This window comes from Dendropsophus ebraccatus, chromosome 7, assembly GCF_027789765.1.
Source record: "Dendropsophus ebraccatus isolate aDenEbr1 chromosome 7, aDenEbr1.pat, whole genome shotgun sequence".
Classification (NCBI taxonomy): Eukaryota; Metazoa; Chordata; class Amphibia; order Anura; family Hylidae; genus Dendropsophus; species Dendropsophus ebraccatus.
Window position 1 is genome coordinate 97,783,304 of NC_091460.1, and position 18,188 is coordinate 97,801,491.

The 18,188-nt window shown below is 42.0% G+C and overlaps 1 protein-coding gene across 1 annotated transcript in view; it reads left to right on the forward strand.

Moving 5' to 3' along the window:
- LOC138796917 (beta-1,4-galactosyltransferase 1-like) overlaps positions 1-6,862 on the forward strand; it is a 226,130-nt gene extending 219,268 nt beyond the window's left edge. The window contains exons 8-9 of the mRNA XM_069976657.1: positions 5,133-5,296; positions 6,656-6,862. Coding sequence (XP_069832758.1) covers positions 5,133-5,271 — 139 coding nt within the window. The 3' untranslated portion in view covers positions 5,272-5,296; positions 6,656-6,862. The remainder of the gene's footprint in view (positions 1-5,132; positions 5,297-6,655) is intronic.
- The last annotated feature ends 11,326 nt before the right edge of the window (positions 6,863-18,188 follow it).

The window sequence follows — 18,188 nt, forward strand, 5'->3', positions numbered from 1 at the left end:
ATCGTTCAGTTCGCACATGCGCAGGAGTTCCGAGAAAACGCCGAATTCGATAGAGGTCTAAGTTATACATAAGAACATGAGGTACATATTTTACAATTAAAAAACAGTAACAATACAATCATATAACTTCCCCGATCCCTGCGCGACCACGCAGGGGAGAAAGTTAGAAGAGAAAAGATAGAAAATACATCACCGCATCCTCCACATCTCTCTTCAACCACCTGTCCCACAGGAGGACAGAAAAAAACACAAGGAGGGGGAGTCAGAGCTGCTACTTATAGGTCTCCTAATCAATTTTATTAGTACCATCTGTCCTACCATTGCAGGGAGATAGAATCCTCCCCATTTGTGCTGCTGCTGAGGACGTAAGGGAAATATTAGTTCTTAGGTGAAACACAAGGGAATGATTTCATTATGATCTCACATAAAAAATGGGAGAAAATTATAGGACAACGAAGAGAGTTTTGGGTGGAAGTTTACACCAACACACTAGATAATATCATGTATAAAAGGCATAAGGTTATTCAAATTTTTTTTATACACATAGATTACTGTATTTTTTACTTTATAAGACACACCTTTTGATAAGACGCACCCCTGATTTTTAGAGGAGAAAAATTAAAAAAAATATATATTTTGAACATGTATATATCAGTAGCTTTGAGTATATATCAGCGTGTATATCTTGTATAGCTTCAGTTGTACCTGTCAGCATGTACGTGCGTCTAAAGATAAGTGTATAGTATGTGTCGGTCCATTAGCCCATGTACACACATGACAGCGGTTTCTATGAGTGAGTGCTGCCCCGTCCTGTGTGCAGCGTACGCTGGAGCAGCAGAGGAGGTGTCCATAGTGAGGAGAAGCCATTACTCACACACGGTACAGGGAGGCCTGCTGACTGCTGACAGCCGCACACAGCAGATCCTCAGGCTGCCGTCACCTTCGTGTCATTCAAAGCACAACATACACAGCAGCGATGGAAAGCTGGTGGATGCAGGGCCTTTGATAATGTCAGGGTCATGTGACTGGTCACGTGCTCAGGAGAAATCATGATCACGTGACTAGGGGGTGGACTGGCGGGACAGCTTCCCTGCAGCCGTCCAGCGTTGTCTTCACTTTATAAGACGCACTTAGTTTTTCCTCCCACTTTAGGAGGCAAAAAATTGTGTCTTACAAAGCGAAAAATACGGTATATTACTCAGGTGGAGACATTAGTAAGTGGACTAAGAATAGGGTAGTCAGGTGTGTGAGGTGTAGAAATGAGAATGTTGATCAAGAGCATCATTGGTGGGCATGTCAAGAACTGGGTAAATTTTGGGAGGATATTTTCAAAAGTATGAGTTATTTATGAAATTAACCCCTAGGCGACCTAGGACGTACCGGAACACCATGGGTGCCTGTCCCCAGACGACCCTGGGCGTACCCAGGTGCAGTCGCCTGTCACTTACCGATCGGGACCCCTCGCTGTATTGGACCGCCGGAGGTCTCTTACCTTCCTACGTGCAGTCCAATCGGCTTTCTGCTCATTAAATCTGCCACAGGCATAACATTGTACAGTGTCTGCAATCTTATGATTGCAGGTAAAAATCCCCCAGGAGGACTTAAAATGTGTAAAAAAAAAAAAGTAAAAATGCTTTTATAAATACCCCAAAGCCCCTCCCCAAATAAAAGTTAAAATCACCCCCCTTTCCCATTATATAAATAAAACATATAAAAATAAATAAATAAACATATTATATACCGTAGCGTGTGAAATTTTCCGATCTTTTAAAATATAACAACCGTTATCACAAACGGTGTAAACGGAAAGAGGGAAAAAAGCTCCAGGATTGCCGGGATTTTTTTTTGTTACATTATATAAAAAAAATTAATAAGTGATCAAACGTCCGATCTACACACATATGGTATTAATATAAACTAGAGATCATGGCGCAAAAAATGACACCCCATACAGCCCCGTAGGTGAAAAACTAAAACCATTATAAGCGTCACAATGGGCCCATTTTATTAATAATCAAAAAAAAGTATTTCAGAAAAAAAAAAAACCATTTGAGAATCTGTGTAAACCTGCATATGGTTGTGTTCGGACTGACCTATAGAATAATGGTATCAAATTGCATTTGCGTTGACACAGGAAGCCCCCAAAAGTTACAATATTGCATTCTTGTCAGGATGGTATCTTTGCGGAGCGTCATGCGTCCCTCTGCTCATGCTGTGCGGCCGAGAAGGTGCTGATTTTCTTGCATTCTGTTTCTGTGTTTTGTTTTGTAGTGTGTGAACACTGGTTATTTGCTCACCTTGAGAGACACACCCGACTTTACCTGCTGAGTTTTGTCTGGCCATGTCAGGGTTAATCTGTGTTTTGGTTCTGCTGTGACTGACAGGTCTTCCTGCCAGTGGATCTGTTTTGTTCTCAGCTGTCTGTGCTTGGAGATCAGGGGGATGGTCCAATTATGTTCTGGATCAGAACCCTGGCCTCCTTTATTACTACCTCAGTCTGGGATATCCTGGCTGGATATTGAGCTTGTCTCTGCCTGGTTCTGTGTTTGCTATTCTTGCTCTGTTTATTCTGACTCTGCTTTGTATTTCTGACCTTTCCTGCTTGCTGCCTGCCCCTGACCATACTGCCTGTTTTCTGACTACGCTTTTGGATCCTGATTTTGTACCTTTGCTGCCAGACTGTTGTGACCCGGATTGCTGACTATTCTTTATTGTGTTTTGTCTGTCTGTCTTGTCTTTGTGTCCCACCTAGCCAGTGCAGGGACCGCCGCCCAGTTGCTGCCCTAGGGTTTAGCCTAGGGGGGCAAGTAGGTAGAGTCAGTGGGCGGGGCTGAGCTTAGGGCTCACTGTCTCTGTGTGTCTGGTGTCACCGGTTTCTGACAATTCTTTTTTCCAATTTCACCAATTTATATTTTCATAAATAATATTTTTCGGGTTCCATCATACATGTTATGGTAAAATGAAAGCTGCCATTACAAAGTACAACTATTCCTGTTTTTTTAAACAAGCCCTTACATGGCCCTGTAGATAGAAAAATTAAAGTGCTAGAGCTCTTAGAAGGGGAGGAGGAAAAAACGAAAACGTAAAAATGAATATTGTCGCGGTCCACTGTCTTTTTTGGCTTGGCCCTCAAAGGGTTAATGTTAGTGATAAGCTCTAATGTGCAATATTAGGGGTAATAGAGGGACAAGAGCTCCCGAAGGTTGAAAGAGGAGTTGTCTATGAATTATTTATGGCAATCAGATAAGTGATAGTAAGGAATTAGGTTTCAGTAGGTTACAGCTATGGTCAAATTAAGGCATAAGTAAACATCCATAATGGAAGCTGAGGTAAGGTTTTTTTTAATTTTATTGCTCACCATTGATGGGGGGAGTTAGGTCAGTAGGTAAAACATTGGCATAAGTGAACGGCAAACATTGGCATAAGTTCAGAAACTTAACGGTAATGATCTGGTCAGTTTCTTTGGTGCTGGAACTAAAGGCCCTATTACAAGTAACAATTATCGGCCTTTATGGCCGATAATCGCCCAGTGTAATAGAAGGCAATGATTAGCCGACATAAACAATGTCGGCTGATCTTTGCTGTGGTTTGTCCTTCAACACTGCTACGTGGAACAGGAGTGGTGGCAGCAGACTGCCGCCATCTTCTATGGCAGTGGGGGCTAACTTAGACACTCCAGCTGTTGTAAAACTGCAATTACCATTATGCCTGAACAACTAAAGATATGGCTTTGGCTGCCAAGGAATTGTAATTTTGCAACAGCTGGAGTGTCAAGGTTAGCCATCACTGCAATATGGGCTGCCCAGACGAACTAGCAATCACCTGGGCAGCCCCCCCTGTACTCACCCGATCGCTACCACCGCATGTATTAGCGGCAGCAGCAAGCGGGGAACGAGGAGCAAACAAGCGCTGACAGCGATCAGGGGATCTCCTTCCTGAGCGCCGAATTAGTAAATAGGAGTGGTATAGTATTTTCTCCTTTTTTTGTTTATTGAATATTGGTAAGATGGGTGGGGACTTTATGGTTTCCGGACTGTGCAAAGGATGATGAAGTGGTTGTTCCATGTACACAGTTTTAATAAGTAAGATAATAGAAGGTATGTGGATTACTATTACTTTTATTGGATTATTACTGGTTTATATAAAAAGGGTAATGTATTCTAAGAATCAGAGATGTGTGTAAATTTGACCTGGCCCCTTTGGTGGTATAATTAAGGTGGGCTCGATGGAGCTAAATGCTTTCAAGACTGAGGCAGGAGGACCAAGAGTACCATCCATAAAGTTGTATGTGGTGGTTCTTTTTTTCTGCCCGTTTAGTGATAGATAGGGTGGAATTATTAATAATGGTCCATAAAGTAGCACAATCTGGGGGTTGTGGAGTCACAGTGAAGTTATTTGGGGAGGAATGGAGATAGGATAAGCAATTTAATGATGAGTTGTTGTTGAGAAGCTTTTTCGGAGGGTAGGTCCCTTGGGAAGTAAAAACAAGTGGAGGATGGTTGTTGTTTTTTTTCCTTTTCTCTCTTGTGAAGAATGTGCAGAATCGGCATTGTCTTATGTTGATGAATGGAAGAGATCAGACATACTGTTTCTTTGTGAAGACATAATATGTTGGAATTCTTTTGCAATTTAAAAATTTTTTTGTATGGATAAAATTTTTGAAAGAAAAAATTAAAAAATTCTCTCTATCCAGCTGTTTGCGTATTTAATCACCTCCCCTAACAGGTTAAAAAAACTTTCTATGCCCATAATTTCTAAAGATTCTGGGACTACTGCGTATACTGTTCTAAAATTATGGAACAACATGGAGATATGTCTCCGAATCATAGTGTTTAACTCAAGCCTCACCAGAATCCCTGCATCAGCGTTAAGTAGATACTGCAAAAAAAGGTTTCAGCCCTAATGATGGTACATTTGCTTTAAATTGGCCCTGCAAAGAAAACTTTGACCCCTTCACTGCCTTACATCTCTAAAATGCTAAAATGGTCAGCATGAAATTTATTTTTCCTTTTTCAGTTGTCTAAATAGTGTGTGTGTCTATACTGTATCTTTTGCATTATATGTTGCGCAGCTATTTTGACTGTCTATTATGTTTATTTCATTCAGTGTTTCTATTGTTTCCTTCTCTCTAGTTTTCACCTTATAAATCAAGCAGCCATATTCATGCACACGGATGGACTTAACTCCTTGAAGTATGATGTCATCAAATCCCATAGACACAAACTGTACACTAAATTCACAGTTAATGTCGGATCTTCAGAAAAAAACTAACTAGAAAGATTTACCTTTATATGAGGTTTGTTAGGTTCATTTGTTCTTCTAAATCTATATCTATGACACATAACCTAGTGTATACTGATGCCTTTAAATTCTTTTCTTTTTGTTTTTAATATTTTTAAAAAATGTTATTGTTTTTAAAATTTTCTCTATAGATGTTCCCACACAGTATTTTTGCTCAGTATTTTGGTCATTATTTTGAAACCAAAACCAGAAGTGGATTGAAAACACAGAAAGTCTATGTTCCCACACTGTTAAAATTGAGTGGATGGTCATCATTTAATGGCAAATAATAGTCGTTGTTTTAAAATAATGGTCGTTGTTTTAATATAAGAGTAATTAAATGGTGACCATCCATTCAATTTTAACTGTGTGTGAACAGAGCCTTTCTGTGATTTCAATCCACTCCTGATTTTGGTTGCAAAATACTGACCAAGATGCTGAGCAAAAACATTGTTTGAGATTATAGCCTAAAGGGGTACTCCCATTTTAGATAATTGATTTTAACAGATACCTAGATTCTTAAAACCCTATTACACGGACCTATCATTGTGCAAAAACCCTGCCAAAACAATCGATCGCTAGTGATAACCTAGCGATATAGTAGCAAACAATTCTAGTGTTTTTATATTAACTGATTGCTATTACTATTATGAACGATCATTTTTGGGGTTGTTATATTTTGGTGTCCCCCCCCCCCCCCCCCCCCCAAGCGACTGAAAGACTTCTTACTAAACAGATTGGCAAATTTTCAGCGAAAGACCAGAGATGATCAGCGACTATCTAACAATTTTGTTTTTGTTGTGTGCTCACTAAACCCCACAACACCTAATGATGATTGCTAGCAAGCAATCAATCAATAGTTTTGGCGGGTTTTAACATGATTATCGATCTATGTAGTAGGGCCTCGATACGGTGTAGACAGCAAGGAGTCAGGATTGCACATCCTTGTGCAGGCACAATAGTTTCTGACCCAAATTTTACATCTGTGATTTTGGAACTGAGACAGCGCAGAGGAACGAGGTCACAGCTGGATATTTTCTCTATGTACGTGCATACTGACCAGCAGCGGCACATTGCTGCATCATAAAAGAAAGTCACTAGATATCCCAAAGGTCTTAGTTCAAAACAGGACCTCATGCTCACATATTAATAAGTATTGTGACAAATGGAATCATAGTAATATTCTAGATGGTTACATGGAACACTACTGTAGAAATTCATATGTATGTATTCAAGTTTTGTACACAATTGAAGTAGCTGCAAAAGGAAATACGTTAATGTATATATGTGTCTTTTGTTGCTGTAAATGTAGTTTTTTCCAGTTTTTGTATGCTACTATGCTTTCTTGCTAGCAACATGTATTTTTTTTCTACAGGTTTTTAGAGTTTCCCAATGGGTGGTACACGGATCACATGACCCAATGTGGAAGGACGCTGGTCGACCTCAGGCAGATCAACCAAAACCCCGTCACGTGTCTCATCATCAGTGTATCTAGGACATTGAACCCATGTGTGGCTGTGCTAAATGGGTTTTTGTAAATTTTGTACTTATGCCATCTGGCCTGAAACATGAAGGTGGACTATGGAGTGTTTGTTTTACTAATAATAAAGATGTAAGATATTGAAATATCGAAAAGGTGCTGGACATCTTCTCTTTTTTTTTTTTTTTTTAAAGAAAGTTCTGCCCTAACAATTAAAGAAAGTAAGAGCGGGAGCTGCACTGAACAAATTTGTATACATCAATGCGGAAAAACACCTTTAACAAAGGAACTAAAGATGTTTTTTTAATGTTTTTATGCCCCGTAAATGTTTTTCACGTATATGGTAGCAGATAGATGAGCATACACTTAAGTTACAGTTGTTAGTAGCATCCAGTATCAGACCCCCGCCTGTCATTACTCCATGACCCCGAAATTTTCCACTGCAAGGATTGTATTGGCAAATAGGTAGCACCAAACACCAGAACAAACATCAATAAATTGTATACATTATAAGCCCATTGACCGCTTTTCAAGCAGTGATCACTATGTGCCACAGTCCTAGCAGTAATAATTATGACTGAAGAAACCTCTACAATATTTCAGAAGAGAAAAGATTTAGTGGCTTTTTTCCCCCGCTTATGCGCATTTTTTCCATGCGGCACAAAAACTCACAGACCTTGCTCAAATTTATCATTAGACGCATCTTGATGAATCTTGTGCATTTTTCGTGTGCTTGGGCCAATCTTGGCTTAGAAAACTTGGCTAAAAACTATGCCTAGTACTGCTGCGCGATCTTTTTCACACATGATAAAAAATGTAAAAAAGTACAGCTGATGTAAATTGCTCAAAAACAGCTCAAATTCCTTGATAAATGTTGCATATAATATTACAATGTGTGCAAAAACAAATTAGCCAAAATAAGTGCGCAGAGAGAATGATAAATGTGCTCAGGTGGGTGTATTTTTTTTTTTTTGCTCCTGTATTACAGACACAACCTCCCACAGTCCATCAGAACCAGTGTTACGGTGGTCCTCTACCTCTGGTACTGATGAACCACAGCAGGGTCAGGTGTTGGGTCCATAATAAAAGAGCAATGAATTAATCCACTTTAATCTATTGGTTGTAAAGCGTGCCTATCACGGTGGAACCTTTAAAACTTCCGCATGCAGACCCAACTGACTTGTGAAGTTCGGGTTGTCATGGAAACTTCTCACGCATTGGTGAGTTCCGTGCATTAGCTCTATTACAGGGACTTGAGATTTGCTTCATGTTTCAGACTGATGGTACTGTGACATACTGTTAGATCAAGGAGACACTGTAGGGAGTGTTCTAGCTTGCATCCAATATCAAAAGGCACACACACTTCCTCTTCCCACGTGATTTCCTATCTACAGCTTCCTGTAAGGTGTGCTGTGAATGAGTTAAGAGTGCATATAGAAGAAGTAAAGAAGAAGATGATAAGACTAAAGAAGGAGATACTCTCATAGGTTCACAGATCCATGTGACATACCAGCAAACAATAACCCTTTCCATACAGTACATAAGTACATATACCTACAATAGCGGCATCTTGTTGTGAAGCTTCATCACTACTACATCACCAAAAAGTACAGGATTTTGCGAAGGGTGTAACCAATAGCAACACCCGTGGTGGGACACCACACCTAGATATGAGTTTAACCTCTTAATGACACAGTCATTAAACATACTTATTTTAGCTCACTACCTTTTGTATGATGTGGTTAGAATAAGGTGATGCAGTTCCCCTGTCTGGGGATAACAGGAGCCCTGACAGTTAGGCCCCAGCTGTATCCACCAGGAAAAGAAATACTTCTGTTCCTGGTAGATTATCTCTTTACATGCCAAGGTAAAAAAAACGATTTCTTCGTAACATGATTGTTGATACTGATAGGTCTGCAAGCCCCCTAGGCAGTAGCGTAGCTACCACAGTCGCAGCAGTCGCCCGCAAAGCCCCCCCTTGCCACTGAACTGACCCCCTCCCACTCCCTCTTGTGACCGCAAGCAATGTTTTGCTTGCGATCACAAGAGGCAGGCTGGGACGGGCCCCCGGCTGACTTGTGGCTCCCCGGCTCTGTCCAGTCCCGTCCCCGGCAGCACACACACCAGGGAGCTTGCATCAGTCCGCCGGTGGGTGCCAACTGCGGAATGCACGAAGGGTTATCTGTCGCGATTCCGCAGTGTGCACGTACCCTTAGATTGTATGAAGGAAGGGACACCTGAATCCAGCCCCCAGATGCCCCCTCCCCCCCCATCCTCGGAACAAGTGGGAAGATCGTCCGGGAACTGATCTTCCCACTGCTGGATAAAGGTTACCACCTGTACGGGGATAACTTTTATACCAGCACCCCCTCTTCCGGTCCCTCGCTGCCTGAGCTACTGTAGCTTGCGGCACGATCCGTAAATATCAGAAGCAGTAATAGCGCCCTAATATTTAGCAGCCATGGAGCGGACCCAGCGCTTCTGGATATGAAGGACCCCGTATCGCACCAGGGCAACATTTTCCAGGTGACGTCCCCCACACTGGAGAAAGGGAGACCCCAGAAGTACAGAGTGTGGCGTAACAGGGGGATCAGGAAGGACACCATTTTCCAGTGTGACACCTGTCCTGATCACCCCGGCCTCTGCATACTGGATCGCTTCCAGGCGCACTACACGTCATTGGGGTTCTACATTATCTAAATTCTGTCCCTTATTCCTATTTCAGGGGTCACGTTGATCCAGGGATTATTCTGATCGCCATTATGGAGTCGGGAAGGAATTTTTCCCCTGTGATTAGGCTACTGTCGTCTGCCTCACGAGGGTTTTTTGCCTTCCTCTGGATCAACACAGGTTGAATTTGATGGACATCTGTCATTTCCAACCTTATAAACTAATAATTGGCCTAATACCCCCAAATAAATTAGAATTGTCCCTTTTCCCCAGCTAAGTAGATATGGCCGCCATTCCCATTAGAGGAGGCCATGATGCAATTACAAAGCCTTTGTGCGGCCAGGACAGTAGAAACCCCCCACAAGTGACCCCATTCTGGAAACTACACCCCATAAGGAATCTAACAAGTGGGGCAGCGGGTATATGGCCCCCTGGTGACGGCCACATTTGGGACGTGAAAATGAAAAAAATTTAATTTTTTATTTTCACGGCACATGTTCTACACATGTGCCCGTCACCAGTGGGGTCCATATGCTCACTGCACCCCTCGTTAGATTCCTTATGGGGTGTAATTTCCAGAATGGGGTCACTTGTGGGGGGTTTCTACTGTCCTGGCAGCACAGGAGCTTTGTAATTGCGACATGGCCTCCATCCTCCATTCAAGCCTCTAAATGGTGCTCTGTCTCTTTGGTGGCGTGCCCTGTGCCAATATGGCACATTATGTCCACATGTGAGGTATTTTCGTACTCAGGGGAAATTACCCTACACGTTTTGTGTTCATTTTCTTTTTTAACCCCTTGTGGAAATAGAAAAAAATCAAGGCTAGACCAACATTTAGTGTAATTTTTTTAACATTTTTACTCTAAATCATTAATCTTGTCATGATTTTTTCATTTTCACAAGGGGCTAAAAGGTAAAAAAAACACTAAATGTGTAGCGCAATTTCTCCTGAGTACGGAAATACCCCACATGTGGACATAAAGCGCCATGCGGGTGCAGGGTAAGCCTCCAAAGGGAAGGAGCGCCATTTGGTTTTTTGAGGCTGGATTTGGCTGGATTGGATTTCGAGGGGCCATGTTGCATTTAAAAGGCCATTGTGTTGCCAAGACAGTTGAAACCCCCCACAAGTGACCCCATTATGGAAACTACACCCCTCAAGGAATGTAACAAGGGGTGTAGTGAGCATATGGACCCCACTGGTGACGGGCACAAATGTGGAACAATGTGGCGTGAAAATGAAATATTACATTTTTTACACTATAATGTTGGTCTAGCCTTGAATTTATCATTTTCACAAGGGGTTAAAAGAGAAAAAAAAACACAAAATGTGTAGAGCAATTTCCTCCGAGTCCGTAAATACCCCACATGAGGACATAAAGCGCCATGTGGGCGCAGGGCAAGCCTCCGAAGGGAAGGAGCGCCATTTGGATTTTGGAGGTTGGATTTGGCTAGAATGGATTATGAACGCCATGTCGCATTTACAGAGCCCTTGTGCTGCCAAGACAGTGGAAACCCCCCACAAGTGACCCCATTATGGAAACTACACCCCTCAAGGAATCTAACAAGGGGTGTAGTGAGCAAATGGACCCCTTGATGACAGGCACATTTGTGCCATGAAAGTGAAAAAATGAAATTTTTCACTTTCACGTCACATTGTTCCACATTTGTGCCCGTCACCAGTGGGGTCCATATAGTCACTGCCCCCCTTGTTAGATTCCTTGCGGGGTGTAGTTTCCAGAATGGGGTCACTTGTGGGGGGTTTCCAGTGTTTTGGCAGCACGAGGGCTCTGTAAATGCGATGTGGCCATTGAAATCCATTCCAGTGAAATCCAGCTTCCAAACGCTCCTTCCCTTTGGAGGCTCGTCCTGCGCCCGCTTGGCACTTTATGTCCACATGTGGGGTATTTCTGTACTCGGGAGAAACTGCGCTACACTTTTTGTGTCTTTTTTTTCCTTTTATCCCTTTGTGAAAATGAAAAATTGAAGGCTAGAACAACGTTTTAGTGTAAAAAATACTTTTGTCTTTTTTCACGCCACATTGTTCGGAAAATCTGTGAAGCACCTGTGGGGTCCAAATGCTCACCGCACCCCTTGTTACATTCCTTGAGGGGTGTAGTTTTCTAAATGGTGTCCCTTTAGGGGTGTTTTTTAGGTTTTGGCACCCCAGAGCCTCTGCCAACCTGAAGTGGTACAGTCAGAAATGACCAAATATAATGGAGCCATTGAAATTCACTAGGCGCTCCTTTGTATCTGAGGCTTGTGGTTGCGTCAAATAGCGCAATAGGGCCACATATGGGGTATTTCTATAAACTGCAGAAACGGGGCAATAATTATTGGGGTGCATTTCTCTGGTAATAGGGTCATAATTATGAAAAATATTGGATTACAATAAAATCTCTGCACAGAAAATAAAAATTTTCAAATTTCTTACACACTTAGCTTTTATTTCTGTGACTCCCCTAAAGGGTTAAAAAACTTTCTGGATGTGCTTTTGCAGAGTTTGGGGGGTGCAGTTTCTGAAATGGGGTGCTTCGTGGGGCTTTCTAACACACAGTCCCCTCAAATACACTTTAAACCTGAACAGGTCCCTAAAAATATCTGATTTTGAAATTTTACCGAAAATTTGGAAATTTGCTGCTAATGTTTTACGCTTTCTATTGTTTAAAAAAAATGAAAGATAGTTTAATAAATGCCACCAACATAAAATAGACATGTTGCTAATGCTTTTTAATATATAATTTATGTGATATAACCATTTTCTGTATAAGCAGAAAAGTTTTAAAGATGGAAAAATGCATTTTTTCACAATTTTTCACGCTATTTTGTTTTTTTTCATAAAGATTTGTTATAAGTATCGACTCCAATTTACTAGAAATGTGAAGTACAATATGTCACGAGAAAACAATCTCAGAATCAGCCGGATAGGTAAAAGCATTCCGAAATTATTAATGAATAAAGTGACACTGGTCATATTCATAAAATTTACTCCGGTCCTTAAGGCCATTTCAGGCCCGGTCCTTAAGGGGTTAAGAGGTTAAAGAGTCACTGTCATGTGTTTGTTTTTTTTGCAGAAATCAATAGTCCAGGCAATTTTAAGAAACTTTGTAATTGGGTTTGGGTTTATTAGGCAAATATGCCATTATCTGCATTCAAAAAGACTTTCCCCAGGTCCCTCCCCTCCTTCCTCTCTCTCATTCACTGTCTATTATCAGGAAATCACGACTCTTTAACATCAGACATGCCCTGTGTAATTTATAAAGAGGGGAGGGGGGAGGAGGGAGATTAGTCTCCAGCAGAGAACAAAGGATTACACAGTGGGAGCTGTATGAAAGCCTGTATTCAGAGGTCAGAGAGGTCAGTGCTGATTTCCGAGGAGATAGCCCAGTTATGTAATTGTAAATTAACTCTAAAGACAGGGGGGAGAGCTTCAAACTTTTTCATGATAAAGCTTTTTCATGATAAAAATGCATTTTTCGCCTAATAACCCCAATTACAAAGTTTCTTAAAATCACCTGTTTCTAGGTGAAAAAATGCAAGTGCTATGGCCTTTTAAGCACAAGTAGGAAAAAACGTAAAAACCCAAAAATTTTAATTGGCCCAGTCCTCTAAGGGTTAAATGTTTATAATTAGAGATGAGCAAGATGGGTTCGAGTACATCCAAACCCGAACGTTCGGCATTTGATTAGCAGGGGCTGCTGAAGTTGGATAAAGCCCTAAGGCTATGTGGAAATCATGGATATAGTCAGTGGCTGCATCCATGTTTTTTCAGACAACCTAAGAGCTTTATCCAAGTTCAGCAGCCCCAGCTAATCAAATGCCGATCGTTTGGGTTTGGATGGACTCGAACCCGAACCCGGTTCGCTCATCTCTATTTATAATTCCTGATGATCATGAACTGTATATGTCTATTTAAGGATCAAACAACCTGTTGGTGACTAGGGTCAGTAAGATTTTAAGTCTTCTAAAGGCGATAGGCAATGGTTATCGCATACAACAAAAACTAAACACCTAAAATTTAATTTTCTTTGAGAAAATTACAGCAGGTGACGCTTTATTATGTTTCTATATACATGAATGTTAGGTGGCAGCACAAGCTGCAATACTGCTTATCAGCCAGCTGCCTTTTAACTCACTGCTGCTCTGGGTGCCAGGAAAAGCTGGATCCGGTCCTAGGAAACTGAGAGAAGCTTTCCAGGACTGGATTCAACTTTTCCTAGGACCAGGGGAGGAGCGTCACAGAGTAGGCACTAAGTTAAAAGGCAGCACCGACTACCGAGTTAGCAAAGCGATTTGCTCTGTTATTACTGTACATTCACTAATTTCGACTGATGATGTGTAGAAGTACAATAAAAATATTTCCACCAACTTTAGGAATATAATACAGTGGTAACTTGGTTAAAGAGAGTTTTTCAAAATTGTGAGCTCCCTTTACTGGGTGGGAGTGCGAGTGGGGGAGGGGCATGGCCTGCATAGCAAGGTCTACAGCCCTGTACTCTGACCCAGGAAGTTTTCCTCACCGTCTAAATCATAGCAGATCCACTTCAGGCTTGGGCTTGCATCAGGGGACAGGACTGTGGAGGTAATCTCTCCATAGCTGTAACCCCTCTCTCCCCGGACAGAGAGTGCTGCTATGCTGTATCCACATCTGCCCTGCTCTTTCCTTCATACTCCCTGCAGTCTCTGTCAGCCTTTGTGTTTCCCATCCTCGCCATTATGGGGATCTGCAGTTCCATCCTGTAGCTACAAACTACTGCTGTTTTTCAGGTTAATGCACTTACTATACATTATACTCCACATGCTGATTACTATACTTTACAGTAACTTATCACATATTCAGCTGTTTCTAAATCTTTGTTTAATTTGTTTTACATGTTATTCAGAATAAAAAATCATTATTTTTGGGGTGGGGCACCAATTGTCTGCATTTCAGTGATTTCTTATGGGAAAATGTGCTTTGGTTTAAGAGTGGATTTGGATTACAAGCACGGTCCTAGAAGGAATTATGCTTGTAATCCAAGGCACCACTGTAAAGATTCTTTGACAGAAGGAAAGTCATTTACTTACTTTGTGTTTGAAAATCAGGTCTAAATTCTACATCTTCCCAATAGGTTTTCAGCACTAATGATGAATTCAGGTAGAAGCCACACATGAGGCCAATGCTAAAAAGAAAAAGTCCTGCCAGAAGATAAAATAATTTCTTTTTGTTCCAAGTCATCTTCAACAGTATTGTGCTTCCTCAATACTTTATGCTTTCTCCTTTCCTGTCAGATTGTAGACTGGATGAATTACCTGTTTTACAAATAAGGTCCCGCCCCATACCACTGCTGTATTGTACAACTGTAATTGTCTTTACTGAGATAAAGCACTAGATCTCTGAATAACAAAACACAGCAATCGCTGAGCTCAGGGAGACCAGAGACAAAAAAATCAAATGGAGTACTCACTAAAGAGTCTCCATTGATACATTGCCCCCTATAAATTTAAAGCGCAACTATAATTTCAGTAACCAAAAAATGAAATTCCTCAAATAAAAAGCCCTCGTGTTACCCTTTAAAAAGAGCCCTAAACTGCGTTGATAGTGTGTGCGCTCGCTGAGATATCCCCAGTTGTTTGGCTCAGAGGAATAAATGAATTTTTCTCCTGGCTAAGACAAAGTGGGCGTGGCCTATCCCTCATCTCCCTGGCTGGTCCCTCTATTCACTGAGCAGCACCTTAGCAGATGTATCACACATAGCAGGATCAGATAGAGCCTCAGCATACAGTATCACACAGTAAGATTAGATACAGAGCCCCAGCAGATCGTATCACACAGAGAGGGATTAGATACAGTCATCTGCTCTCATAACACTGTAGGATAATGTCAGCCATGGAGGTGGGGGCACCTGCTGCAGACATCTGATAGTGAATGTTATATGTACTATGGAAGGACTACAGCTGTGTTGTGCTTGGACTTATAGTCCTCCCCTAAGTGACTCACCCACTCTTCCTCATGCAGTACATTGGCTGGGTCATGGCTGGGATGTCCCTTCTGGGTGAAGCACTGGGTACTTGTCCCTCCATCCAGCTCTTTCCCTGCGCTGCTCCTCACACACAACACCCTCAGCTCTGCTTAGTCACCTCTGTGAGGGGAGGGGGGAGAATGTGCTGCTAGGAGGGGGAGGAGGGTTTGTTTCTCTTTGTGTCAGGGCTGTTTTCTGATCCTCCTGTCAGAGTCTGTACACTCAGGATCTGCAGGGAGGGGGCGTGTCCAGCAGGAATGCAGAAATAAGTCACAGCCAGAGAGGGCTGTAAGGGCATAATCAGCCTTATGTATTTAAAAAACTGTTCATTTTAGGTTATTAATGTATATTGCAAAAAGTCTTATCATGACCTAAGCTAACTAAAACTGAATGGTCAAAATATTTTATAGTTACGCTTTTAGGCCAGGTTCAGACTATGTAACTGTGCGGCTGTATTTGCGGCTGTAATTGTGCGGCGGTATTTTTGGTGGTTCATGCGTACGCTGGAAAGTATAGGATATACGGCTGCACAGTGCACACTATGTATGAATCTACGGCCCGATCGTAAACGGACCCGTAAAAAATGAACAAGACCATTGTTTGCGGCTGGACATGCGGCCGAGGATTGACAGGCGGTCGGTACGGAGCACTTCAAAAATAGCCGGCAATGATGCCGAATGCCGATGCCTCTAATAGTTAATATATTAAATTAATAAAACACATTTTCTTTGTAATAAAGTCCCTTTCGTTGGTCAATAATTTAATTCTAACAAATCCATCATTTTGCAATTAAATATACTGTTAAAATAAATAGATATATAAATAAATGTATATTTATATATATATTTATTTTTTGACAGTATATTTAATTGCACAATGATGGATTCGTTAGAATTAAATTATTGAACAACGAAACTGAATTTATTTCATCGAAAATGTGTTTTATTAATGAAATATTAATTATTACAGGAAGCTCCATAAGCCGTTAATTCATATTGCCGGCAATAGAGCTTTCTGTACTAATCATCACTTTACTTTAATGAAAACATCAAATGTTTCTTCTAATTATGTTATCACAATAGCATTATTAGAAGAAACATTTAGAATTATATGTGCGCTCAGCTGATTGGCTGATCGGCTGAGCGCACATATAAAGAGCCGGTCCGCAGCACAGTGACTTCATTGTGCTGCGGACCAGCAAAGAGGACACATCAGGGTGAGTATACAGCTCTCCCCACCCCCTCCCCAGCACTGCACCCCTCCCAGCAAGGAAGGTGGGGTCAGTTAACCCCTTCCTTGCTGGGATGGGTGCAGTCTGACATCAGTCTGGCCCCCAAGGGGTTAAGGGGGATGCAATACATCCTCCCTTAACCCCTTGGGGGCCAGACTGTAAGCAGCGATCTGTAAAGATGCTGCATACTGTAAGGTGCACAACACCGCTCACAATGATGGGTGTTGTGCTCCTGTTTGTGTGTTTTTTGTGTGTTTCTCCCTTTTTGTTTTTCAGATATCGGTATCCTGTGGATTACGTCGGATTCCATGGACTACGTCGATGACCAGCGTTTTTTTAATGTTTTTTTTTAATAAAATGGTCAATGAGGGGTGTGGGGGTGTTTTTATTTGAATAAAAAAATTTTTTAACTTGTGTCTTGTCTTTATTTCTTTACTTTATAGACTTAGTAGTGGAAGCCGTCTAATAGACGGAATCCATTACTAAGTTGGGGCCTAGTGTTAGCCGGTATAAAATGGCTAACACTAACCCCCTATTATTACCCCAGTACCCAATGCCACCAGGGGTACTGGGAAGAGCCGGGTGCCAGTGGTCCCGGAGCGTCAAAACTGGCGCTCCTGGACCGGGCGGCAGCAGGCTGGTAAGATTTAGGCTGGGGAGGGCCTAAACCAGTGGCTCTTCCCACCCTGGTGTTACCAGGCTGCTGTCGTTTGGTTTTTAACCCGGCTGGTTATAAAAATAGGGGGGACCCTATGCGTTTTTTTTTAATTATTTATTTATTTAAAAAAAAACGCATAGGGTCCCCCCTATTTTTATAACCAGCCGGGTTAAAAACCAAACGACAGCAGCCTGGTAACACCAGGGTGGGAAGAGCCATTGGTTTAGGCCCTCCCCAGCCTAAATCTTACCAGCCTGCTGCCGCCCGGTCCAGGAGCGCCAATTTTGATGCTCCGGGACCACTGGCACCCGGCTCTTCCCAGTACCCCTGGTGGCATTGGGTACTGGGGTAATAATAGGGGGTTAGTGTTAGCCATTTTATACCGGCTAACACTAGGCCCCGACTTAGTAATGGATTCCGTCTATTAGACAGCTTCCACTACTAAGTCTATAAAGTAAAGAAATAAAGACAAGACACAAGTTAAAAAATTTTTTTATTCAAATAAAAACACCCCCACACCCCTCATTGGCCATTTTATTAAAAAAAAACATTAAAAAACCGCTGGTCATTGATGTAGTCCACGGAATCCGACGTAATCCACAGGATACCGATATCTGAAAAACAAAAAGGGAGAAACACACAAAAAACACACAAACAGGAGCACAACACCCATCATTGTGAGCGGTGTTGTGCTCGTTACAGTATGCAGCATCTTTACAGATCGCTGCTTACAGTCTGGCCCCCAAGAGGTTAAGGGAGGATGTATTGCATCCCCCTTAACCCCTTGGGGGCCAGACTGATGTCAGACTGCACCCATCCCAGCAAGGAAGGGGTTAACTGACCCCCCCTTCCTTGCTGGGAGGGGTGCAG